The 27053-nt window shown below is 42.7% G+C and overlaps 1 protein-coding gene and 1 long non-coding RNA gene across 10 annotated transcripts in view; one reads left to right on the top strand and one right to left on the bottom strand.

The window, feature by feature from the left end:
* The window catches only part of LOC113615279 (uncharacterized), a 43265-nt gene extending 27990 nt beyond the window's left edge, over positions 1 to 15275 (top strand). Inside the window, exons 2-3 of the long non-coding RNA XR_003430948.1 lie at positions 6557 to 6776; positions 14675 to 15275. This is a non-coding gene — a long non-coding RNA (uncharacterized LOC113615279). The remainder of the gene's footprint in view (positions 1 to 6556; positions 6777 to 14674) is intronic.
* On the bottom strand, positions 1701 to 23121 carry ZNF134 (zinc finger protein 134). Of its 9 annotated transcripts, none has more exons than XR_003430941.1 (4): positions 22809 to 22923; positions 10733 to 10766; positions 9510 to 9627; positions 1701 to 2411 (listed from the first exon to the last, which is right to left on the bottom strand). XR_003430941.1 is itself a non-coding variant. In XM_027097495.1 (3 exons), the coding sequence occupies exon 3, from the start codon at positions 17080 to 17082 to the stop codon at positions 15943 to 15945; it is 1140 nt and encodes a 379-aa protein (XP_026953296.1). In that variant the 5' UTR covers positions 17083 to 17183; positions 17850 to 17944; positions 22809 to 22902; the 3' UTR covers positions 15392 to 15942. The 9 variants fall into 9 exon arrangements, 3 of the variants coding, with proteins under 3 accessions (XP_026953296.1, XP_026953294.1, XP_026953295.1); XR_003430939.1 differs by having other exon boundaries at positions 2405 to 2508; XR_003430942.1 differs by lacking the exon at positions 1701 to 2411 and adding an exon at positions 2889 to 3321.
* Positions 23122 to 27053: the final 3932 nt, after the last annotated feature.

Below are 27053 nucleotides of genomic sequence, written 5' to 3' on the forward strand. Positions count from 1 at the left end.
TCTAGTTGTGAATTTTCACTTAGAATTCTGTAAAGAAGACCTTTTCCCTATTCTCTATTTGGTTACCCTAAAGTAGTCTGTACTGGAAAAGCAGGAGAAATGATTCCTATTTTCCCTTTATTTTTCAGATTCCAGAATAACTAGTCAATTCCTTAAACAATGTAGCTTTCTATCAATTAGGAGAATGTGGATATTAAAATACTTGCTGTGTTTAAATCTTGTTCAGGTGTTTTTCTTTGATGTTTATTGGGGAATGGGATTCTATTCAAGTTGAATCTTGTGGCATCCTCATCCTAAAGTGACCCCAGTTCTCTGATAGTTTCCTTGTGTCCTGGTTTGAATAGATGTTCTATCTTTTTTTTTTTTGCGGTACGCGGGCCTCTCACTGTTGTGGCCTCTCCCGTTGCGGAGCACAGGTTCCGGACGCGCAGGCTCAGCGGCCATGGCTCACGGGCTCAGCCGCTCCGCGGCATGTGAGATCCTCCAGGACCGGTGCACGAACACGTGTCCCCTGCATCCGCAGGCGGACTCTCAACCACTGCACTACAAGGGAAGCCCTAGATGTTCTATCTTGAACATTTCCTGCTTGAGATCTGGAATTGGCAATTTTTAAAAATACACTATATTCTTTGAGTGAGAAATTGCATTTGAATAACACACCTGAGTAATTGGGATGGTAATTACTCCAGAGAGGACCATCATATGTAGATGTGTTTAATGGAAAGAGGTAAAATAAATATACATGGCTTAAATCAAATACAGATCAAGTTAATATTTATTCTTCTAAGCAAATTTAAAGTTATACAGTGTTTACTTTAATTCTTTTCAATTTCTTTTTTTCCCTTTTGATCAAAGCCCCAGTTTCCACTGTGTACTGTACTTACTTATCAATACCAAAATATTAATATCAATATTTTATGAAAAATAAAATTACACATAAAATGTTAAGATCTTTATAGGTATTTTCAATGCATGTATTTCAGTAGAAATATACAATCAAAATTTATATTTTAAAATATACTTGAAATATTACAATTTTGTATGGATAAACTACAGATTTATTATATGGTCAATTTTATATGTTTTGTCATAATTTTGTCATTGAATTTGATTGTTTTAATTTCATTTTGGTATATTTTTTGATAATTATATATAAAATATTTTTGTCCAAAATTCAAAACTATAACTCAGGTAAATTTGCATATGTCTAGATTCTATTCCTGTTCCTCCATACTGTTTTGTCTCTGCCCCATCACTCTTTTAAGATTCTAGTTAATTCTTAAATATTTTAAAATATTAAAATATGTATTTAAAATGCAGTTGTATATATGTGCATGTGTGTTTATTTACATTTATTTATATTCTTATTCCTTCATAATCATAAGAATAATTGTAGAATACTGTACACTCTACCTGAGGAAGTAAAATTTTTTTTAAATAAATTTATTTATTTTATTTATTTATTTTTGGCTGTGTTGAGTCTTCGTTGCTGCGCGCAGGCTTTCTCTAGTTGCGGTGAGCAGGGCTGCTCTTTGTTGCAGTGTGCGGGCTTCTCACTGCAGTGGCTTCTCTTGTTGCAGAGCATGGGCTCTAAGCACACGGGCTTCAGTAGTTGTGGCACACGGGCTCAGTAGTTGTGACTCAAGGGTTCTAGAGCGCAGGCTCAGTAGCTGTGGCACACGGGCTTAGTTGCTCTGCAGCATGTGGGATCTTCCTGGACCAGGGCTTGAACCCGTCTCTCCTGCATTGGCAGGCAGAATCTTTACCACTGCGCCACCAGGGAAGTCCCAGAAGTAAAATTTATACTTTAAGACAGGACAAGAAAAATTACACATAAAATTCTCTTTGTGTTTTTTTGAGCCTCCTCCCTCCCTCCCTAATGTGCAGTGTGCATCTGCATTACACATTAACCAGAGCTCTCAAGGTGGAAGTGCCTGCTCAATCGTAATGATCAATTTTTTCCTTTCTTCTGCACTTAGCAGTGTTACTTCTTAAAATGGTGTTCATTCCCAGCTCTCTAGGGGGTCATGGTGACTTGCTGTTTGCTTTGTATGTGCTTACCTGGACTTTGTATCCTTGGTGGACTTTATGTAAAATATATGTCATTTTGATGTACAATCCTTTCTCTCAAAAATGTATATGACTGTGCCTTCAACTTCTAACAGGCAGAGCAGTTCTCAGACCTTTCTGAGAATCTGCTTTCCAGCTTATAATCTTCAGTTTGGCTTGAATAAAATTCTCTTTTTTTCTTTTTAACTTGATAGCTAATTGAATTTTTGTGGATATAACTCACCTCCCTTTTTTCACTTAAGAATATATCCTGGGGATTTCTCTGGCGGTCCAGTGACTCTGCGCCTCCACTGCAGGGGTCACAGGTTTAATCTCTAGTCAGGGAACTAAGATCCTGCATGCTGCGTGGCTAAAAAAAAAAAAAGAAAACAAAAGAATATTTCCTGAAGGTAACATCACGCATGGGCATGGTAAGGAGGACCTTCATTCAAATTATGCCTGTAGAGAAAGATAGTATGTGAATGGTGCATCATTTATTCAAACAGCAACCTTTATGTAAAAAAAATAAATTTAGATGAATTTCATAAGGATTCCAGTTAATTTTTCATATAGATTCCAACTGATTTTTTAAAATTAATTAATTTTATTTTTGGCTGCATTGAGTCTTCATTGCTGCATGTGGGTTTTCTCTAGTGTTGAGCGGGGGCTCCTCTTCATTGTGGTGCATGGGCTTCTCATTGTGGTGGCTTCTCTTGTTGCAGAGCACGGGCTCTAAGCATGTGGGCTTCAGTAGTTGTGGCACACGGGCTCAGTAGTTGTGGCTCACAGGCTCTAGAGCACAGGCTCAGTAGTTGTGGTGCATGGGTTTAGTTGCTCCATGGCATGAGGGATCTTCCTGGACCAGGGCTCAAACCTGTGTCCCCTGCTTTGGCAGGCGGATTCTCAACCACTGTGCCACCAGGGAAGCCCCCAACTGATTTTTTACAGTTGCATTATCAATTAAATGGAGGAATGATATCCTACACAACAACTCACATGTAGCTGGGGCAATTGGACATTCATAGGAAAAAAAAAAAAAAAAACCGACCTCAACCTAAGCCTCAAACAATATACAAAAATTAACTCAAAATAAATCACAGGTTTGAATCTAAATTGTAAAACAATTTAAAGAAATTTAAAAGAAAACATTTAAATTCCTAAAAATAAAATAATAATAAAGTAATTTAAAAAAAATTTTTTAAAGAAAACATAAAAAAATCTTTCTCACCTACGACTAAGCAGAGATCTTAGACATGGCAACTGAAGTAAAATCTATGGGAAAAAAAAGTTAAACTTCCTCAAATTTAAAAACTTCTTCTCTATTGAAGAACTGTGAAGAGGGTGAAAAGGCAAGCTACAGAGTAGGAGAAAATATTTGCAAACAAAATACTCAGCAAGAGCCTTGTTCTTAGAATATATAAAGAGCTCTTAAAATTCAACAGCAGTCCAACAGGAAAATAAACAAAAGACAGAACCTGAAGAAGAGAAACAGATGACAAATAAGCACATAAAATGATATTCAATATTATTAGGCATTAGGGAATGCAAATTAAAACCAGAATCAGATACATATATCAGAATGGCTAAAATGAGAAAAAATAGTGATGACGCTAAATGCTGGTGAACATGAGAAAGTGAAAGTTTTATACCTTTCTTGTGAGAATATAAAATGATGCAGCCACTGTGGAAATAGTTTGGAAGTTTTTTACAATAGTAAAAATGCACTGCCCCTATGACGCAGCAATTGCATTCCTAAGTATTTGTCCCAGAGAAGTGAAAACATAATAATACAAAATCTGCACACTGTACAAATGGCAGATTTATTTGTGATAGTCCCAAACTGGCAATAACTCAGTTATCCTTCACCAAGAGAATAGTTAAATGAATAATGATATAGCCATAGCATGGAATACTACATAGCAGTGACATGGGATGACTGTTGATACACGCAATGACTTGGCACGGATCATAAGTCCATTACACTGAATTTAAAAAGCCAAGCTTAAAAGGTCACAAACTATAAAATTCCATTTGTATAACATGTATAACACAACCAAATTATAGAGGTGGAAAACAGATTAGTGGTGGCCTGGGACTGGGAATGTGGGGGTGGCAGCGGGGGGAATAGGTAAGGTGAGGCTATAATTGTAGCACAAAGGAAACTTGTGGTGACAGGAAAGTTCTGCATCTTGAATTTGGTGGTATTGCATAGAACTATACACAGGTACACATACACACAAGTACATATAAAACTGGTGTAATCTGAAAAAAAACTGGTTATTTTGCAGGTTTTTTGCAACATCCTTGATATTTTGTTTTTGTTTTTTTTGTTTGTTTTTTTTTTGCGGTACGGGCCTCTCACTGTTGTGGTCTCTCCCGTTGCGGAGCACAGGCTCCAGACGCGCAGGCTCAGCAGCCAAGGCTCACAGGCCTAGCCGCTCCGCAACATGTGGGATCTTCCCGGACCAGGGCACAAACCCGTGTCCCCTGCATTGGCAGGCGGACTCTCAACCACTGCGTCACCAGGGAAGCCCCATCCTTGATATTTTAGTACATCTTTGCAAACTGTTACCATTGCAGAAAACAGCACAAAAGTACATGGGACATCCCTGTACATTTTTTTTTTTTGCAATTTCATATGAACCTACAATTATTTAAAATTTAAAAATAAAAATCATATATGTGTGTGTATATGTACATATGTGTGGATATACACACATACACATACAGGATGATGGAGAAGCAAATGTGATGTATCCAAATAACATATTGTCACTTGGCAATGAAAAGAGATGAACTCAGGAGTTCCCTGGTGGTCCAGTTGTTAGGACTCCACACTTTCCCTGCCGAGGGCCCAGGTTCAGTTGGGGAACTAAGATCCCACAAGTGGCATGGTGCGGTCAAATAAATAAAATGTTTAAAAAAAGAGAGAGAGAGAGAGATGGACCCATGATTTACATTGATATGGATGGATTTCAAAACTGCTGAGAGAAAGGAGCCTTACCAACAAGAGTACATACCAAATAATTCCATTTATATAGAGTTCTGTAATAAGTAACCTAATCTTTGGTGGAAAAATAAATTCAAACCATTGTTTTCTTTAGGACTGGGGGTGAGGGCTGACTGGGAAGGAGCATGAGAGGACTCCCTAGGTGATGGTAATGTTCTATATAACTTGGTAAATATCCATTTGCAATTAGAGGATTTCACTGTATCTATATTTTATATCAAAAGGATGGACTGTTAGGAATTCCCTGGCAGTCCAGTGGTTAAGAGTCTGGGCTTCCGCTACTGGGGGCCTGGGTTCGATCCCTGGTTGGGGAACTAAGATCTTGCAAGCCGCACAGCAAAGCCAAAATAAATAAATAAATAAACTGTAAACAAATATTGAACTCCGTGATTAGCATGCTGAATTATTTAAGGGAAGTGTACAAATGTGCATAATTTACTTTGAATGTATAAAAAAATAAGATGGATTTATGGTGGATAGAGCCAGGTGCTAAGTTTACAGCTAGCTGTCCCTTATGAAATTTATTCTATTTTGCTGTTTATTTGAAACCTTCACAATAAAATAAGGGAAAAAATCAATTGCAGATGGATTGCATATAGATTACAGAGGGATTTATCTTTAAATGGAAAAAACACTCAATGGATATAATTCATACGAACAAAACCTCTTTGAATTTCTCAATTACATTTAAGGGTTTAAAAAGTGTTCTGAGATGAAAAGTTTTGAGAACTTCTAGCCTAGAAAAATATTTGCTTATATGCATTATAATACGTAGACAAAAACATGTATAGTATCATTGTTGTACCTGTCCCAAACTGGAAGCAACCCAAAGGCTCAGCAGCGGGAGAATGGCTAGATAATTTATGACAATAGAATTCTTAACATCAGTGAAAATGAGTAAGACAGAGAACATGCAGTGACGTGGATGAGTCTTACAGAGATTTATTGTGTGAAAGAAGTTAGACCAAACATTCCATAAGATATGATTGCATTTATACAAAGGTATAATACAGGAAATTTTCGACTATATGTCGAAGAATTATACACTACAGGGAACACTATCAGGAAAAACCATTAAATGATGTCCTAAAAAATAGAGGATTGGGGCCTCTCTTGTGTCTCTGGAAGCCACTTAAGAGGCAGATAGGGTTGAGGGACATCCCCTCCCGCCACTCTGAGAAAATAGAAGAGTTTACTGGAAGTATTTCAATCCAAAAGCTGCCATTGTGTGAGGGATCCTTTCTGAGAAAATAACTAAAAGTCTGGCTGAAGCAACTTGATGAAGAATCAAGTTTGTTGGTCTACCTTTGTGCCCAGTGAAAAGCATGTTGTATATTATGGACAATTGTGCAAATCTGAATCTCTCTTTAATGCAGGGGAGAAAGAGTTCATGCATTTTACTGTTGTCCATCCCATACGTAACTAAACGTAAATTTAAGTTCATTAGTTTTAAATATTATTTGTCAGGCTTAATCGAATTTCCGTTTTGCTTCACAGTCTATAAACTCCCAGGGTCATCGCAGCATGTGTAACAGCAGCGTCTCCTGCAGTGCCATACCTTACTGAGGATTCTCAAAAAAGTGATTCTGAGAGTTGTGACCCCTATACCATGAGGAAGAGCTTTGATTACACCCTGAAAACCTGGTACTGTGTCTTGGAATCTAACAGGATAAAAAAGAGCAAACTATAGGGCACTTCACTAATCTCCAAATACCAGGTAAGTTTTGTGTGATTTTCCAAATTGACAGGAACTACATCTGAGAGGATTTTTTTTAAAAAATATATTTATTTATTTGGTTGCATCGGGTCTTAGTTGTGGCAGGTGGGCTCCTTAGTTGTGGCATGTGCACTTATAGTTGTGGCATGCATGGGGGATCTAGTTCCCTGACCAGGGATTGAAACTGGGCCCCCTGCATTGGGAGTGTGGAGTCATACCCACCGTGCCACCAGGGAAGTCCCTTTTTTTTTTTTTAATGTGGACCATTTTTAAAGTCGTTACTGAATTTGTTACAATATTGCTTCTGTTTTGGTTTTTTGGCCCCGAGGCATGTGGGATCCTAGCTCCCTGACCAGGAATCTAACCCACAGACCACTCAGGATGTCCTCATCTGAGAGTTTTTAAGATCTCTTTTGAGCAGATCTTGTTGCTGCTAGAAAATATAAAATGAACAAGGAAAGGATAAATAGAAGTAAGGAGTAGCAAGGACTGAGTAAGAAGGGGTCTGAGCAAAGTCAGTATTTACTGTTACTTTGAGGTGGTTTCGCCTGGGAGGGGATCCCATCAAGGTAGGGTAGGAATTGTTTCCTCTAGGGGTGCGTCATGTTCCCATGTAAACTGAGATTAATCAGAGCAGGATCAAGCCCTAGACCACAATTTTCACTTTATAGTTATGAATTGGAGAAGAAAGTGACCCAATGTTTGCAGTCAGCAAATGTCATCTGGCAACCTTGGTTTACTAACTGGAAAGCATTTGGATTGGTTTGACATGAAAAGTACTCACCCCTCTCCCAAACCTAAGTCCTGTGAGATTTGAAGTAATGGGAGAATTAAGGATTCTTCTTTGTCTACTGTGTATTCACAGGCAAAAAGAATATTAGAGATAAACAACCAGGACCTACTGTATAGCACAGGAAACTATATACTCAATATTTTGTAATAACCTATAAGAAAAAGGAATCAAAAAAAAAGATACATATTAACATGTATGTGTAACTGAATCACTTTGCTACACACCTGATACTAACACAACACTGTAAATCAACTATTCTTCAATTTTTAAAAAAAGAATATTAGGGAATATATGAACTTCTATTTAAAAAAATGGAAAAGGTAAACCCAAAATAGTGTGAGCAAGCTTTATAGCGGAAAAATTTGGTGCACAATTGTATACACATGTGTGTGTATATACATTCTCAAGAAATGAAATATATTGCCTCTGCATTCAATCTGATACAATAGGATGTTTTGTTTGAAATACATAGAGGAATTCCAGCCTCACACAGTTAATTGTGAATATCCCATGAAGTCTTTGGAAGACTCCCCTATATATCCACAGGAGAATAAAACTGAGTAAAGAAACTTAAAAAGAAAAATGAAATGTAATTCCAGTGGTAATATAGAAAAGCCAAAAAAAAAAAAAACATAGTGCCATAAAATCCCTGAGTATGTTACGTAAAGTAAAACCTTAAGTTGAAATACTTTTTTTTTAAATTTTTTGGTGGGGGAGGCCCACACTTCATGGGCATGTGGGATCTTAGTTCCCTGACAAGGGATACTATCTCTGTTTTTATTTATTTAGGCTGCGTTGGGTCTTCGTTGCTGCGGGCAGGCTTTCTCTAGGTGCGGTGGGGCGGGGGGGCGTGCTATTCTTTGTTGCGGTGCGCGGACTTCTCATTACAGTGGCTTCTCTTTTTGCGGAGCATGAGCCCTAGGCACATGGGCTTCAGTAGTTGTGGCTCGCAGGCTTAGTTGCTCCGTGGCATGTGGGATCTTCCCAGACCAGGGCTCAAACCTGTGTCCCCTGCAATGGCAGGCAGATTCTTATCCACTGTGCCACCAGGGAAGTTTTATACTATTTCTAAATATCCTCAGCCATTTCTGAAGGACGTGGTAAAACTAGGTTCACGGTCTTTGTATAACTATTTACCTATAGGTCCCGATTTGGCTAAATCTAATAGGGCAGTTTCTGTTTTTTGTTGTTGTTTTTTTATAATTCAATTTTTAATACATTACCTTAATCAAAACTGCCTCAGGGGCTTCCCTAGTGGAGCAGTGGTTGAGAATCTGCCTGCCAATGCAGGGGACATGGGTTCGAGCCCTGGTCTGGGAAGATCCCACATGCTGCAGAGCAACGAGGCCCATGAGCCACAACTACTGAGCCTGTGCGTCTGGAGCCTGTGCTCCGCGATAGTGAGAGGCCCATGCACCGTGATGAAGAGTGGCCCCCGCTTGCTGCAACTAGAGAAAGCCCTGGCATAGAAACGAAGACCCAGCACAGCCAAAAATTAATTAATTAATTAAAAAGAAAAACAAACAAAAAAAACTGCCTTGGAGATGGGACTTCCCTGCCAGTCCAGTGGTTAGGACTGTGCTTCCATTCTGGGGGCATGGGTTCGATCCCTGGTTGGGGAACTAAGATCCCACAAACTGAGCAGTGCTACCTCAGAGAACTGGCACTTGGTAGACATTTGCATGTGAATAAAGAAGGAAAAGGGTAATTTAGTGCCCTGTAGAGGACATATTACACTCCATGAAGAAAAAAGCAATCTTCGCAAAGCGTAACTTAGAGACACGCTTGTCATGGGTGATGAGCACGAAGGGGCTGAGAGTCGGGAAACATAAAGCCACGAACACAGATGTGTTCACCAGCCATTGGGCTGGATTCACACTTAAGACTACACAGAAAGTCAAAATGGAAGAAAGAGAATAAAGTAAAACAAAGAAGCTCACCAAGATCGGGATGGTGCCTGTGGCTCTGGCCTCGTGGGATGGTCTCAGGGAGAGGCTGTTGCTGTGAATGTGTTGGACTTGCTGCTTGTGTCTGTGCAGGACAAAGATCGTGGAGCCACTAGCCCAGACCATGAGACACAAAAACACAGTCAATGAAAAATATTATCCTTGCCAGAAGTGAGCTTGTAAGTTTGTCTGGAGTAGGCTCAGAACAGTATTCATATACTTTTCCCAAACTTACATTTTTGGTGTTGCTTAGGCCATGCACCTTTATAGCAACATGCATATTTACTAGGAGATTCAGGATCCAGCAAGAGGAACAGCAGAAGCCAGTGAACTTTGGGATTCTAATTTTGACCTCCATCCACTTAGAGCTACTGGGACAAAGTTGTTTTTTTTTTGTTTGTTTTGTTTTTGCGGTACTCGGGCCTCTCACTGTTGTGGCCTCTCCCGTTGTGGAGCACAGGCTCTTGACGCACAGGATCAGCGGCCATGGCTCACAGGCCTAGCCGCTCCACGGCATGTGGGATCTTCCCGGACCGGGGAACGAACCCGTGTCCCCTGCATCTGCTGGCGGACTCTCAACCACTGCGCCACCAGGGAAGCCCTGTTTTTGTTTTAATATATCTTTATTGGAGTATAATTGCTTCACAATACTGTGTTAGTTTCTGTTGTACAACAAAGTGAATCAGCCATATGTATACATATACCCCCATATGCCCTCCCTCTTGAGCCTCCCTCCCATCCTCCCTATCCCACCCCTCTCGGTCATCGCAACGCACCGAACTGATCTCCCTATGCTATGCTGCTGCTTCCCACTAGCTATCTGTTTTACATTTGGTAGTGTATATATGTCGATGCTACTCTCACTTCGCCCCAGCTTCCCCCTCCCCTCAGGAAGCCACCAAGGAGGCAGGTAGTGCTGAGAGAAACCCCTCTGGCTACTCTATGAAAATAGAACACAAGTTTATATCCAGCAACAACCAGGAAATATTTCAGTCCAAACACTGTCATTTCATGAGGGATCCCTTTGGAGAAAAGAACTAAGCAGTTGGCTAGGACAAGTTAGTTGAGGATTTGTTCTGTGGGTCTGAGACTTCATCCAGTGATCAAAGTGAAAGTATAAAAGCAAAGAAGTGAGGAGTTACCCAGGATCCCAACTTTCATCTGAGTGAGGAAGATAATCACCCAGTCTAGGTTAGTAGAAACCATCACATCAGTACCTGAGGGATAATGTTTAATTGTAGTCAGAAGAATCTGAAAAAGAAAAGAAAGACTATATTAAATCTTATTCCCAAAAGTGTTCAATGTTTAATCTGACATTAAAAGCAAACTGAGGGCTTCCCTGGTGGCTCAGTGATTAAGAATCCGCCTGCCAATGCAGGGGACACGGGTTCGATCACTGGTCCGGAAAGATCCTTCATGACGTGGAGCAACTAAGCCCGTGCACCACAACTACTAAGCCTGCGCTCTAGAGCCTGCAAGCCACAACTACTGAAGCCCACGCACTTAGAGCCTGTGCTCCACAACAAGAGAAGCCATCACAGTGAGAAGCCCACGTATGACAATGAAGAGTAGCCCCTGCTCACTGCAACTAGAGAGAAAGCCTGTGCACAGCAATGAAGACCTGGTGCCACCAATAAATAAAATTTAAAACAAAAAAACCTGAGAATGTCTTTATGAAAGCAAAGGTTTTTAAAATTATTTTTGAAGTAATTCACTGCGTCACCAGGGAAGCCCCAATAAATTTTTTAAAATGCTGTGGAAGGGGCTAGGTGGAAGCACAGAAACCATGTAGAAGATTCTGAGTGTGAGATGATGGTGGTTGTGACTCGGAGGGAGCAGGGTGGATGATGAAAAGTAGTCAAACCCTGGTAGCTTTGGAAGGTGAAGGCAACGGGACTCCTATGTGATAGACGTGAGGAGAGAAACAGAGGCTTCGAGGATGAGTCTGAGAATTTTTTCCTGGACAACTGGAATATGAGGTGCTCTTGAGAGAAATAGGGGAGGTTGAAGTTGGAGTAGGTTTTTATTACTTTTTAAATTTTTTATTATTATTTCTTTTTGCCCACACCACGTGGCTTGCTGGATCATAGTTCCCTGACCAGGGATCAAACCGCTGCCCTCGGCAGTGGAAGTGCAGTCTTAACCACTGGACTGCCAGCGAAGCCCCTGGAGTAGGTTTTTAGGGAAATAGAAACTTTGGATACATTTTTGTATGGTACATGTGATGTATATAGAATTAGTACTTTAAGTCTATTGAATTTGTTACAATATGCTTCTGTTTTATGTTTTGGTTTTTTGGCCCCGAGGCATGTGGGATCTTAACTCCCCAACCAGGGATTGAACTTGCACCCCCTGCATTGGAAGGCCAAGTATTAACCACTGGACTGGCAGGGAAGTCCCAGTACTTTATTTTGTTTAACAGGTAAAGAATTATGTTAGGGGGAAAATTAGTGTTGGCTTCCAAAAGTGCATTTTCTATATTAAAAAATAAAGTCAAGGGCTTCCCTGGTGGCGCAGTGGTTGAGAGTCCACCTGCCGATGCAGGGGACATGGGTTCGTGCCCTGGTATGAGAAGATCCCTCATGCCGCGGAGCGGCTAGGCCCGTGAGCCATCGCCGCTGAGCCTGCACGTCCAGAGCCTGTGCTCTGCAATGGGAGAGGCCACAAGAGTAAGACACCCGCATACCGCAAAATAAATAAATAAATAAATAAAGTCAAGATATGGAAAAATAAAAGAAGGAGCTTGGTTATGAACCTATTCAGTCTCAGGTACCTGCCAGACATCTAAGGATAATGTCCAGTAGGAGTTAGGTACAAATCTGAAATTTGGGAGAAGTAACTTGGCTGAATACATCCATTTGAGAACTGTTAGATGGTATATCAGTCATAAGACAGGGTGAGATCCCACAGAAACGAAATAAGAGTTCAGGATAGGAAAACAGGGAGTACAGAAAAGTCTCTTGAAAAACTGTCACACAAAAGTAAGAGACATGAAAGAAGCAAGGAGCATATTTGGCCAAGGAGTAGGCAGACTATTGTTTATAGAAAAGACAGTATTTACAATGCAGTTTGTAAAAGAAAAAAACAGAGCATCAGTGGTTCAAATCAAAGGAGATCTGATCAAGCACAGGGTCAGATCCAGATTGGTCATTTTCTCCAGGAAGTTCTATCCCTTGTGCTTTTCCCACGTGAAGCTGTTTTGGTACATGCAGGTATTGTATTACCATGTTTTCACAGTAAATTGCATCTTTAATCACCTGAAAGATGATCATTTCTATCCCAAATTATGACAGGGTTTTGAATTTCCTAATATTTTGTTAAGGATGTTTTTCATCTATGTACATGTGGGTGTTGGTCTGCAGTTTGCTATTAACAGTACTGCCTGATTTTGGTATCAAGTTAAAGATAATCTCACAAAACTAGCTGAGAAGACTTCCATCTGAAAAAAAATAATAATTTGAGTGGTATTGGAATTATTTCTTCCTTAAATTTCTAGAAGAAGTCATTAGTCATCTTGGCATGAAATCATAGTAGGAAAATTTTAAACTACCAATTCAATATCTATAATAGAGGGCATTTCAGATTACTCATTTCTTCTTCAGTGAACTTGAGTAGTTGGAGTATTTCAAGAAATTTTTTTCTCAATTTCTGGTTTTTGTAGAGTTGTTGGAAAGTGTTTAAAATATCACATATAGGGACTTCCCTGGTGGCACAGTGGTTAAGACTCCATGCCCCCAAGGTAGGGGGCCTGGGTTTGATCCCTGGTCAGGGAACTAGATCCCACATGTATGTCACAACTAAGAGTCTGCATGCTGCAACTAAGGAGCCTGCCTGCCACAACTAAGACCTGGTGCAACAAAATAAATAAATATCACATATAATCCTTTTAATGTCTTTAGTGCCATCCCACCTTTCATTCTTCGTATTGGTAATTTTTTTTTTCTGATCAATCTACCTAGAGATCTATCAATTTGGAGTTCACTGATTTTTCTATTTCCTATTTTATTAATTTCTGCTCTTTATCCTTTCTTTCCTTTTGCCTACTTTGGTTTTTAAATATTTTATTTTTTTTTAAATCAAAGGGCATGGTTTATTTATTTATTTGTTTATCTATCTATGGATGGCTGCATTGGGTCTTCGTTGCTGTGCATGGGCTTTCTCTAGTTGGAGTGAGTGGGGTCTACTCTTCATTGCAGTGTGTGGGCTTCTCATTGTCCTGGATTCTCTTGTGGAGCACGGGCTCTAGGTGCACAGGCTTCAGTAGTTGTGGCACCTGGACTCAGCAGTTGTGTCTTGCAGGCTCTAGAGCTCAGGCTCAGTAGTTGTGGTGCATGGGCTTAGAGCACATGAGCCACAACTTGAGACCACGTGCCACAAATACTGAAACCCACGCACCTAGAGCCCATGCTCCACAACAAGAGAAGCCATCGCAGTAAGAAGACTGCACACTGCAATGAAGAGTAGCCCCCACTTGCCTGAACTAGAGAAAGCCCGCATGCAGCAATGAAGACCCAAGGCAGCCAAAAATAAATTTAAAAAAAAAAAAGTCTTAAAAAAAAATTTGCTGAGAATTTCCCAAATCATCAAGTCTTGGGTCTTTTCTGTTTTTCACGTCTTCCCTATATTTACTTTTCCCTATCACATTTTACTATAATCAGTAAGAAGAAATGAGGCCACAACTTTCAACACTTTTTAGAAATGTCCTCAGCTAAATGTCCATAAAAAGACTTGCACATGAATATTTGCAGCAGCTTTATTTTTATATTTAGAATCTGTGGGGGGGGGGGACTCCAAATATCATTTAAGATATATTGATATGGTGTGGTATATCCATACAGAACATTACTCAGCAATAAAGAGAATGAGCTATAGATGATTCTCAAAATAATCATGTTGCAAGACAGCAGACAGAAGTAAACTTTTAAGGTTCCACTTAAATAAAATTCTAGAAAAGGCAAATTTATCTATACTGAAAGTCAATCAATGGTTGCTTAGGGGTGGTAGGTAAAGTATTAGGAAAGGCACTGAGAAAGGGTGATGGATATATCCAATATCATGACTAGACGATTTCAAATGTGTATACATATATTAAGGCTTACCAAACTGTACAGTGTGTGCAGTATACTGCATGTTGACTACAGTTCTATTCTCATTCCCAGGGTTCCTGCCCATGCAGCATCAGCTGAAGAGCCCAAGGAGGCACAGAAATTGAGGAAAACTACATTCTTTGCTCTGCCACTGACCCTGGTCATAAGAATGAGGCAGCCCCAGAGAGCATGACAATCTCCATACATGATCTCATCCAGCGATAGTGACTTGAATGTTTATGGATGTGTTTTTAGCATGGACACACCCATTCTCGTTTGCAGCAGTCTCTCCGATCTCAATTATTCACACCCAGTGTTTCTGCATCAATTTTGTTTCCTTCCTGGACACAGTAAGTCTTACAGCCATTGACTCCTGTACCAGATTCTGGCCTTCAGGGCATATGGCATTTGGCAGCTCCTAAGGAACAGCTGCCCCTCAACAGTGCCAGGGAATGTGGCATATATGGTGAAAACAAGACACTGAAGCCATGCTGCTCCCAAACATGTTGTAGGTTGTTACAATACCACCCTTCTCAAGGTGATGTCTGGACCCTCGAATAACTGAAATCTAGACAAAATCAGGCCCACAAAGCCCTGAATTCTCACCCAAGCTTTTGTCAGCAATGGAAATTAACACCAAGATTGGACTGAGAACTGTTCTCTGTCAACCTGTTCTATTTGAGGCACACAGTAGGGAGCCCACCACAAACAGTTTACCTCTTCAGTTTGGCAGAGTCTAACGGTTTCTAAACAACTCCAGACACTAAAAAGAACCTCAGAGATTAAAGGTGGCTTAAATAATAAGGTATTTATTACCACACAAACCAGCGCAACATGAGTCAAGTAGTTATCCAGCCTGGGTGACTTGGAGGCTGGAAAAATTCATCACAAGTATCACATGAGACCAACAATGTCCATGAATAAAGTAAACCTTTTCTGCTACCAGAGCACAGCTTAGATCATCTTGGCTAAAAGTGGATCATGTCCATACCTTTTCCGGTCAGAGGTAAGCAAATGAGGACCACCATTTAATTCAGATTTCTTATAATTTCCTCCAGGGATTGAAGAGAGCATGAAGTTCTGCCTCCCCTAAAAATATTAGGGTAAGCTGGTTGAGTTGAGATGGTTTCAGCCACAGGCACTAACAAATTTGGCAAGGAACCTGAGCAGGTCTGAAAGTGCAACATAGCTTCTGAAAGCTTCCCCTGCACCTGGCATTCATAAAATACTCCACAGTATTAATGTCCAGATATATGTGGTTTGACACATGATTGATGTCTCCCTCTCTAAAGGCAGACACAGAGCTCCTCGCCATGAGTTCTGTTGTGTTGGACGCACTCCTACAGCCTTCCGGCAGTGTGAACTTTCTGGTGCCTAATGAGATGGGAGCTTAAGCTATACGATTTCCCACATTCATTGCATTCATATGGCCTTTCTCCAGTGTGAACTTTTTGGTGCCGAACAAGGTGGGAGGTTCTGATGAAATCTTTCCCACATTTGCTGCACACAAAAGGCCTTTCACCTGTGTGAACTCTCTGGTGTGCAATAAAGTCAGAGCTTCGACTAAAGAATTTCCCACATTCAGTGCACTCAAAAGGCCTTGCCTCAGTATGAATTCTCTGGTGTTTAATAAGGGTATATTTGTGGCCAAAGGATTTCCCACATTCACTGCAAACATAAGGATTTTCTCCAGTGTGGATACTCTCATGCTGAACAAGTGTGGATTTGTGTCTGAAGACTTTCCCACAATCGTGGCACTTATAAGGCCTTGCTCCATTGTGAACTCTCTGGTGTACAATTAGGTTGGAGTGATGGCTGAAGTATTTGCCACATTCGCCACACTTATAAGGCATTTCTCCAGTGTGAATTCTTTTGTGCTGAGTAAGGTTGTCCTTGCGGCTAAAGGCTTTTCCACATTCACTGCACTCATAAGGCCTTTCTCCTGTGTGGATTCTCTGGTGCTGGACAAGTGTGGCTTTGCGGCTGAATGCTTTCCCACATTCATTGCACTCATAAGGCTTTTCTCCAGTATGGATTCTCTGGTGCTGGACAAGTGTATCTTTGCGACTGAAAGCTTTCCCACATTCACTGCACTTGTAATGCATTTGTCTAATATGATAGGCCTCCCCACTCTCAGTGCTCCTTGTTTTCCTCTTACTGTGGGTGGCCTTTTGCTGGTGACTGCCCAAACTGGTCTGGAAGTTCTTCTGCTCCTCCTCACATGCAAAGGGCTTCTCTGACAGGTGAGGTTCTTCACAGGCCCTACAGTTCTTCACAAATGAGGTCTTGTCTTTGTCTCCTGTTAAGAGTTTCTCTACATTGTACAGCTTCTGGTGCTGGTCAAAGTTTACACTGAACCAGAATTGTCTCCCACATGCCCCACATGTGTAAGGTTTCAGTCCACGGTGTGTTTCTTGGTGTTCATCCAGGTGCAAAATATCTTTCAAGATTGGGCCACATAAGTCACAGGGGTGAGCCATCTGGGTCGATGAATCTGCCTTGAAAGTATGAACGTGTGACACTGCTACAGAAACACTCTGCTCAGAAGGTTCCTCTTCATTCTCCACTCCATGCCAACAACCTGAAAGCAGAAAAATGCTGCTGAACAGCATGCTGTCTTCAGTGGGAGTGGGCAATCCCATCACAAATGTGTATCTAGCATCTAGCATACCCAGGATTGAGTCCACAGGGTTGGTGGCAGGACAGCAGCTTTGGGATTAGGTTAAAGAAAGAGCTGCTGTGCAGTACTGGACTCTGTAGGTCACAGAATGGGGAAGGTCTTACAGCAAAGACACAGGATGGGGTGTAGCTGAGAGAGAAGAGGCAGGCAAGATCTCCAACTCACACCTTGCAAATGACTTTTAGAAGGGCCTTGACTGACTATTGGTGACAGGTGAGTACTATCCAGAAATGTTATGTCCAGGCCCAGAAAATGTGATTTAAAATGAGTAACTGGTATTCAAAAACTATTTAAGTACATGCTTATGTTTCATGACACATTAACACTGTCCAACAGACGAGAGCACCACAGAGGGAGCAGTAGAGAGCACTGATGAGTGGGGTGGGCAGCCCTGGGTCACAGATCAGAATAGAGGTGAAAAGTATGTAAAGAGTCCAGAATTGGGAGGAAAAGAGAAATAAGGTATGGCCTATAGCCTGGGCACCAAAGAGCAGTGGGCATAGGACAGGTTTCTGGTGCTATTTGCATCCATCCTTGAAGTTATATCCTGCCCAGGCTCCCACTCACCAGGGCCTGTCCATGTCTCTTTTGCTGTGGCTAGTCAGGACCTCTCAATCAGGCACTAATCTTTCCCCTGCTACAGCTCAGCAACCACAGAGGATCTAGAAGATACAAGTCACACAGGAAAGACAGGGCAAGCGAAGAGGAAAGCAATGGCCCAGGGTAGCCCGCCCAGGAGAGATTAAATACAAAATGAAAACCTTAAAGGAACAATCTATGGGCCCCACAATCAGTGACCATAACTATAATTCATGACAGAGATAGGCCCAAGGGAATGTCAATCAAAGAAAGGGGACATAATCTGGAGCAAAAATGCACCATGAGTGTAGACAGAGCCATCCACCCAGGAAGAAGCCAGGCAGGATAGTATCCACTGGGCTGACCATAAGACTCTTGACCTTCAAATCCTTCCTGGCAATTTTGGGGCAACAGAAGTCAGGAAGCATAGGGAGCATACCCAGCTAAGACCTGGCACCCAGAGGATGTATGTGAGGGAGTGCTCACGGTCCAGCTATAGGAAGGAAATCGCAACTTCTAGGGGAAAAACAGGAAGAGCAGAACATAGCCCAGAAAACTGGGATATGCAGGGCCTTACCCAGGAAAACCATAAGAGCAAAGCATAGAAGGCACTGCATTGTGATATGAGAGTCTCTGAGCTTTATCAAGAGGTCCCCATTTCTCCCAGGAAAAATGCACAAACACACCCTCAAAAGGATCCTACATGAACAGCACAATAGCACAAGGGCAGCCTCTCTCCCCAGGATTCCCAGTGTATCCACCACAATTTCACATTCCTCCCCAGCTCCCCAACGCAAAACAATACAGCAGGCCCTGGTGTAATTGATGCCACCTCTTTCCTCATTTTCCATTAATCATTTCACCCAGCCTAGAACAAAAAGCAAGTGGACAGATAGACACACTGTATAGTCTGGGCCTGGCAGGCAGGAACCAACCCTTCTTCAGCCAGCTAGCTCCCATGGGATCCAGAGATTATGCCTCTCACACACAAATTTGACCTCCACCATCCCCTTAAATCCCTCAGTACCTGAGCCCCCAGGCCATGAATTCAGATTCCATCTCCATGGACACATCACTCTTTAGACCACACCTCCCTCGTTATCTAAGGAGGTTCACAAAGTAGGTACCTCCCAGATGTAAACCTGCACATGGCATCCAGAGAATGTTTGGTTAATGCATCCAGGGTTACATCCATCACCAGTCAATAGCCTCCACTGCCATAGGTATTTCCAAACTCAGCTTTTAATTTCTTCCTTCCTTGATTAAATTTCAGCAATTCAGAAGCATATGCAGATTATGAGATAAAGCCAGACCTTTTCCACCTTGCTACTGCATGCTGGGGATACTATACCCTCATCAGTCACAGGCTTAACACTTACCACTAAACTCTCATTCAAAGCCCATACCCACTGGCCTTCTACCCCAAGCATAGTGACTCTGCAGCTGACCCAATTTAGCTCTGAACTAACCTACCAGCTCAACTAAAACTCCCCAGTCCCCACCAAAGGTCACCACAAAAACCTGAAAAGCACACGGAGAGGGGAAGGAGGACCAGCTTTGGTCTTTCATGTCATCTCTATTACTGCTTTACTTCAGAATTCATCTCATGTCTACTTTCTCCCTTTCATCAACTGCCAGATCCTATTTTCCCTGCTCACCATGGACACTAACCTCCCTTTTCTTGCCTCTAAGGTAACTCTTACTTCCACTCCACTGTGCCCACTTCCTTTCCAGACCCCCAAAGGCACTGCGACCATGACATAAAGGTTCTCTCTCTAAATCTGATACACAGCTCTACCCTAATCACATACTGGCTGTCACCTTGTGGATGTCTCCAACTTGAATCCCTCCTCTGAACTCCATACCCATGTGTCCACCTGTCCACTTGATACATCAACTCAGATGTCTTTGGACCACTGCAGATTCAACATGATCAAAACCTAACTCTGGGGCTTCCCTGGTGGCGCAGTGGTTGAGAGTCTGCCTGCCGACGCAGGGGACACGGGTTTGTGCACCAGTCCAGAAGGATCCCACATGCCATGGAGCAGCTGGGCCCATAAGCCATGGCCACTGAGCCTGCACGTCTGGAGCCTGTGCTCCGCAACGGCGGAGGACACAACAGTGCAAGGCCCGCATACCGCAAAAAATAAAAATAAATAAAAACCTAACACTGGATATTACCTCTGAAAGTTACTCTCATCACCAACTTCACTATTTCAATTGAGACCTTCTTCTTCCTTATGTCTTCTCAGGCAAAAAACTGTGGGGTCATCTCTGACCCTTTCCCATCTTTCTCTCACACTCCACATCAGAAAATCTGGTTGGTCCTACTTTAAAAATAAAAACAAACAAACAATCCCCACCAGAATCCAAGCACTTGTCTCTTACCCCTGTAGTCACCACTCTGGCCCAGCCATCATCAGCAGTCCTCTTTACTACCCCCATAGTCTTTTCTTCACTGTGCAGCCAGAGAAACCCTGACCAGAATAAGATCACTCCCTTCTCTGGTCCAAACTTTCCATGGGTCCCACCACTTTCAGAACAGAAGCCCAGCTCCACAGGCTGCCATTTCAGAGCTGAAACCTGTCCCCTGCTCTCTGATCACTAGACATAATGGAGAATTAAAGTTCCCCGAACAAGACCAGTTCAGTCTCAAGTGATGTATTTGCATATGCTGGTTCCCATGGGCACTGTTCCATACTTCTTCCCATTACTTGCTGAAAATGGAAACCCTTCCATATAATTCCAGAATAGTTTGCAGGGCACAAGGTCTCTGGTGACACCAGGATCCCCAAACCCAATGGCAGGCAGAAGGGTAGGTTAAGATTCCCAAGACACCATTATCTGCCATAATGGGTTGCCAAGGTCATGGTTGACTGAGGACCTGTACACTTTGCACTCACCTATCCAGGGATCTTAATCACTTCTGACATCACAGCAATCTGGCAGGAAGAGGGAGCTGGGAGTGGCAGGTTACCACAGTGGGATCTCAAAGACAACTGTTCCTCTCATCCCTACCTTGCCCTTTGCTGAGGATGATTTCAGATTGTCTAACTTAAGATACTCAGACCTTAGTGTTGCCTCCTACCAGCTATGTAACCATGATCCAAGATTTCTCTGTGTTCTCACGTACAAAGCAGGGATAATGGTGGTATCCACCTAACAGGGCTGTCTGTATCAGATGTGTTAGGCGTCAAGTACCTTTGAATTCACTTTTACCGTCCACATTCTTAACAGTTTTGCAAATGTTTTTGGCTTGAATGAAGTACATAATAGGTTCTTGTAAGTTTTGGGTTTGTTTTTAAGTCTTTAATAAAACTTGATATTTAAGACTTTTCGTTGTAATCACATACTTAGAGACAAGTTTTTCAATCATTTAAGCAGTGGTATAAATTTATCATACCTAAACATTTTTAATTTTTAACTGCCTCCTAACGTATACTTGCCAGGTATACACTAGATCCTTTCACCAAACCAGCCTACCTGGTATATATTCCTCTGAAGGTGAGCATGCTGGTGGCCCTTCATTAGAGGTGTTCATCATCTCTCCTCACCTGATAAGTCAGGGAACTGATGTAACAGTGCCCTGGATTGGGGTGGGGCTGCTCCACTAGCCTGGCTGACTTTTCCTCGGCTCCACAGAGGGGCATGCTGAGTCCACAGAGTGACAAATTTATAGCACCTTACACCTTACTCTCCATCTCAGGTCAGGTTCCTAATACTCTACAGCCCTCTCTTCTGCTGACACCACCCATAACCCTTTCATATTCCAGGACCTCTCCTTTCTGGAGGAAATCTCAGGGACGTCCATCCCTTTTCCCAGTACTCATTCACCTCAGGGACCACATAAAATAACAACCTTAACATTCTCCCCCTAAATCTCATCTCCAGGCTTTGATAAGACCTCACTCCTCAGAGGTCTCCAGCCCAGCTTGTTGTGCAGAACTCCAGACCAGCATATCCAAATGCCTATGTAACGCCAATACTGTGAAACACTATGGATTTACCATGTCCTAAGTCCAACTCCTGTTCCCCCTGAAAGGTGCTTCCCTCGTCCAACTTACCCATTTCCATTCTTTCAGATGTTCAGGGAAAAACAAAACAAAACTTGGGTGGTCCTTCACATCCCTTTTTCACTCACAGCCGTATCTAACACACCAGAAAATTCTGTTGGTTCTATCTTTAAAATCTCTCCAGAATTTAATGATTTATCCAGTCCCAATCCCTCCCCTGCCACTGTTCTGGTACAGTCACCACCACAACGTTCCTGGAGTTTGTGGCCTCCTCACCGGTCTCCCTGCCTCCATCCTCATCATCTCCACCCCACCCTAGTTTGTTTTCCCCTGAGCTTTGGGAATACTTTTAAAAATCCCTGATCACGTCATGTTCTTCCACGGCTCCCAACGTCCGCCTAATGAAAGCACTCGCCTCACCCTGACGTTCCAGGCATTACTACTCACACTCTCTGCTTCCTTAAGATGTGAACACCCCAGTTTCCCGAAAGTTCCCGACTCAGTGACAACCCCAAATCTTTGCTTCTGCTAGTGGCTCGGCGGGGTACCACTCTTAAACGTCTCACCACACTGGCTATTAGAAATGGCGGCTTGGGCTTCCCTGGTGGCGCAGTGGTTAAGAGTCCGCCTGCCGACGCAAGGGACACGGGTTCGTGCCCCGGTCCGGGAAGATCCCACAGGCCGCGGAGCCGCTAGGCCCGTGAACCATGGCCGCTGAGCCTGCGCGTCCGAAGCCTGTGCTCCGCAACAGAAGAGGCCACAACAGTGAGAGGCCCGCGTACCGCAAAAAGAAAAAGAAAAAAAAGAAATGGCGGCTCCATCTGCAAACGCCCTGGAGTCTGGACCAGAAGAGCCTCAATAGGCACCACTCGGGGTCCTACGATTCGAAGGTGGGGGGCGGGACGCGTCAAGATCCGGGAAACGCAGCACCCACCTAAGCCGGTCCGTCCCCAAAGCCGCCGCCATCACAGTCTGGACCACACAGATTCGGGAGGGATCCCAGGTCGGAAACCGGGCATAGCCGTCGCTCGGCCAGGCGGCGGAATTCTCGCGAGCGCTGCCACCACCGAGCCACTCTGCATCGAGGACAGGGTAGCCTCTCGCGCCTTCTCACTTTCCGTCACCTCTGAACCGAACCACAGCTCCCGATGTTATGCTCTGATGGGTCGACCAAGAGCCAACAAAATGTCCGCCGCGAAGATACCGGAAGTCCCTCCCAGAAGACTTCCGCACGTACGGAAATTCCCTTAAGAGTGCCGCCGCTGCGCGGCGCACGGGCTCCTGGATAATGTAGTTCCCGCTGAGCCATCGGCCGCAGCGACTCGTTGACGCCCTCGCGTGGAACTGCCAGGGACGCTGGGGCCTCGCGGCTCCGAGGACGGGGCGGAGCTTCACCCTTCTTAAGATGCCATCGCCCAGTTTCCGTGTAGTGTACACTGCAAGGATCGAAGAAATGTTTAGAAATGTTCTCTCAGATATTCCCCAAAGCTATAAAACCTAATGGACACACCACTTCAAATGTCACTTTGAGTCAACTCATATTTCCTTGTTTTTAAAATACTTACAGATGGAAGAGAGAAGCAAAGATGCAAATATGAAAAAATAAGTAAATTATACGATATGCTGTATGATGATAGGTGCCTTTTGGGAAAAAAGCTGGATTTCGGGGAAGAGCAGGGAATGAGACGGTGTAATATTAAATAGAGTAGTAATGAGAAACCTCATGGATACTTCAGGCAAGACTTGAAAAATGATTAATTAAGTCATGTGGCATTTTTGTGCATATCCAAGAACTGTATCAGCCAGTGTCATGTCCTAAGCAAAGCTAGGTGCTGATGCCCATGGAATTAGGTGAGTGAGGAAGGGAGTTTTAAAAAGGAGGTCAGGGACTTCCCTGATGGCACAGTGGTTAAGAATCATCCTGCCAATTAAGGGGACACAAGTTCGAGCCCTGGTCTAGGAAGATCCCGCATGCCATGGAGCAACTAAGCCCGAGTGCCACAACTACTGAGCCTGCGCTCTAGAGCCTGTGAGCCACAACTACAGAAGCCCACGTGCCTAGGGCCCATGTTCTGCAAAAGAGAAGCTACCACAATGAGAAGGCTGCCAAAATAAATAAGTAAATTTATAGGAAAAAAGAAAAAAGAGGTCAGAGGGACTTCCATGCTGGTCCAGTGGGTAAGACTCCACGCTGCCAATACAGGGGGCCTGGGTTCCATCCCTGGCTGGGGAACTAGATCCCACACATGTGCCACAACTAAAGATCCCACATGCTGCAAGTAAGACCTAGTGCAGCCTAAATACATAATTTTTTTTCTTTTTTTTTTTTTTGTGGTACGCAGGCCTCTCACTGTTGTGGCCTCTCCCGTTGCAGAGCACAGACTCTGGACGCTCAGGCTCAGCAGCCGTGCTCACGGGTCTAGCCACTCCACGGCATGTGGGATCTTCCTGGACCAGGCACGAACCCACGTTCCCTGCATCAGCAGGTGGACTCTCAACCACTGCACCAGCAGGGAAGCCCTAAATAAATATCCTTTTTTAATTCAAAAAAAAGGAGGTCGAGAGGAACATGGGCTAAAGGCCTGTGAAGTGCCTCAGGGTCGTGCAAAACTTTTGAATTTTCTTTAAGTAAAAGGAGGAGTCTTTCCAGGATTTTAATCAAAGATGGACACTACCTGACTCATAGTGTTGAAGGGTCATGTTGGCTGGAGAGTTGAGAATAGACTGCAAAAAAACAAGCTTAGGATACAGAAAATCAGTTAGATGACCACTGCAAAAATCCAGCTAGAGGATGGTGCTAATCAGGCTGGGGGAAGACATGGTGATGAAAAGTGGTGAGACTAAAGATATATTTTGAAAGTGGACCCAATCAGATTTCCTATGGGGCTGGTTCTGTGGTATGAGAAAAAGAATGAGTCAAGGATGATCCCTAGAATTTTTAGTCTCAGCAACTGGAAGGATGGGGTTGGCATCGACTGAAAATGGGAAAGCTGTGACCAGAGCAGAATTAAAAGAAAGCTCACACACTGAAAACACTAAATGCTGGTGTTTTTGAATGAACTCTCATTCATTGCTGGGTGGAATGCAAGTGGCACAGCCACTTTGCAAGACAGTCTCGCAGTGTCTTAAAAAACTAAGCATAGGGCTTCCCTGGTGGCGCAGTGGTTGAGAGTCCGCCTGCCGATGCAGGGGACACGGGTTCGTGCCCCGGTCCGGGAAGATCCCACATGCCGCAGAGCGGCTGGGCCCGTGAGCCATGGCCGCTGAGCCTCCGCGTCCGGAGCCTGTGCTCCGCAACGGAAGAGGCCACAGCAGTGAGAGGCCCGCGTACCACAAAAAAATAAAACACACACACACACACACACACAAAAACTAAACATAGACTTACCATACAATCCAGAAATTTTGTTCCTTGGTATTTACCCAAAGGAATTGAAAACGTTTGTCTTCACAAAAACCTGCACATCATGGATGGTTTTAGCAAGTTAATTCATAATTGCCAATGTTCCATCTTGGAAGCAAGCAAGATGTCCAGGAGGTGAATGGATAAATAAACTGTGGTACCTACAGACAAGGAAATACTATTCAGCTCTAAAAAGAAATGAGCTATCAAGCCACGACAAGACATGGAGGAAACTTAAATGCATATTACTAAGGCAAAGAAGCCAATCTGAAAAGGCTACGTACTGTATGATTTCAACTCTGACATTCTGGACAAGGCAAACCTATGGAGACAGTAAAAATATCAGTGGTTACCAGGCCTTAGGCAAGAGGGAGGGATAAAAAGGTGGAGAATTTCTAGGGCAGTGAAACTCATCTGAATGGAACTCTTAATAGTGGATTCAAGTGCAAGCCCTGACAGTTGTTTTATTTTCTTTTTTGTAACGCAAGTGCCTGACGTAAACTTTGTTTGCCAAGGCATCAAAGAGGCATCCACTTCAAAGATGTCTATCTGTAATAAACAACATTGTCAGCCAGGTGATTAGATAAACAGCCAGGCTGCCTTTCCCACTGGGGCTCCTTTGTTTTAGGAGCTGTTGGTTGATTTCAGTAACTGACAATTTGGGCTACTTGTTTTTTTCTCTTACTGTGCTTTAAACTCCTACTCTTATGTTTTTAATTCCCCAATAAAGAGTGAGCCCATGAAACCCTACACCCCCACTCTCGACCACAATAAAAGCAGAACCCCAGGCCCATGAACTCTCTCTCTCACCTCGACCTTGCTATGTGGATCCAGATGTTGTATGTAATTTCCAGGTTTGTAAATAATAAACCTATATGGACTTCCCTGGCAGTCAATTGGTTAAGACTCCACGCTTACACTGCAGGGGGTGCAGGTTCGATCCCCGATCAGGGAACTAAGATCCCACATGCTGCACAGCCAAATAATATCAATAAATAAATAAATGTAGTAAAAAAAACTGTTTTAAAATAATAATAAACCTGTATTTTTTTCAGTTTCCTGGATATTGCTGAAGGGCATCTTGCAATCACAATGAGAACCACAAGAGCCAGTCCAACCACAACATTCCTCACTGACAGACTGAGACCAGCTCAGAACAATGGATACATGCCACTATACATTTATCCAAACACATAAAATATACACCAAGCGTGAACCCTAATGAAAACCATGGTCATTGGGTGATAATGTGTAATTTTAGGTTCATCAATTGTAACAAATATATCATTCTAGTGGGGGGTGTTGATAATGGGGAAGGTTATGCATATATGGGCGCATGGGATATACGGGAAATTGCTGTACATTCCTGTCAATTTTGCTGTCAACCTAAAACTGCTCTAAATAAATAAAGTTTAAAAAAATTTTTTAAATGAAAGCTGAGAAGTTTGAAGATGTTGAGTGTGTTATGTCTACCAGATGTCCAGGAATAGGTTACAAAGTAGATCATTAGACAATCACTGGATTTTTGGATGGAAATATACATTTGGAATTTTTGAGCTTAAAATGATATTTACAACCATGCCATTGCATAAGATTACCAATAGAATGTGTATAGGTTGTGTTAAAGTCCCCTAATATGATTGTGTTACTGTCGATTTCCCCTTTTATGGCTGTTAGTATTTGCCTTATGTATTGAGGTGCTCCTATGTTGGGTGCATAAATATTTACAATTGTTATATCTTCTTCTTGGATCGATCCCTTGATCATTATGTAGTG

The sequence above is a fragment of the Aethalodelphis obliquidens genome, unplaced genomic scaffold, assembly GCF_003676395.1.
Source record: "Aethalodelphis obliquidens isolate GAN/ISIS:26980383/991018 unplaced genomic scaffold, ASM367639v1 scaffold113, whole genome shotgun sequence".
In the NCBI taxonomy this organism is placed as follows: domain Eukaryota; kingdom Metazoa; phylum Chordata; class Mammalia; order Artiodactyla; family Delphinidae; genus Aethalodelphis; species Aethalodelphis obliquidens.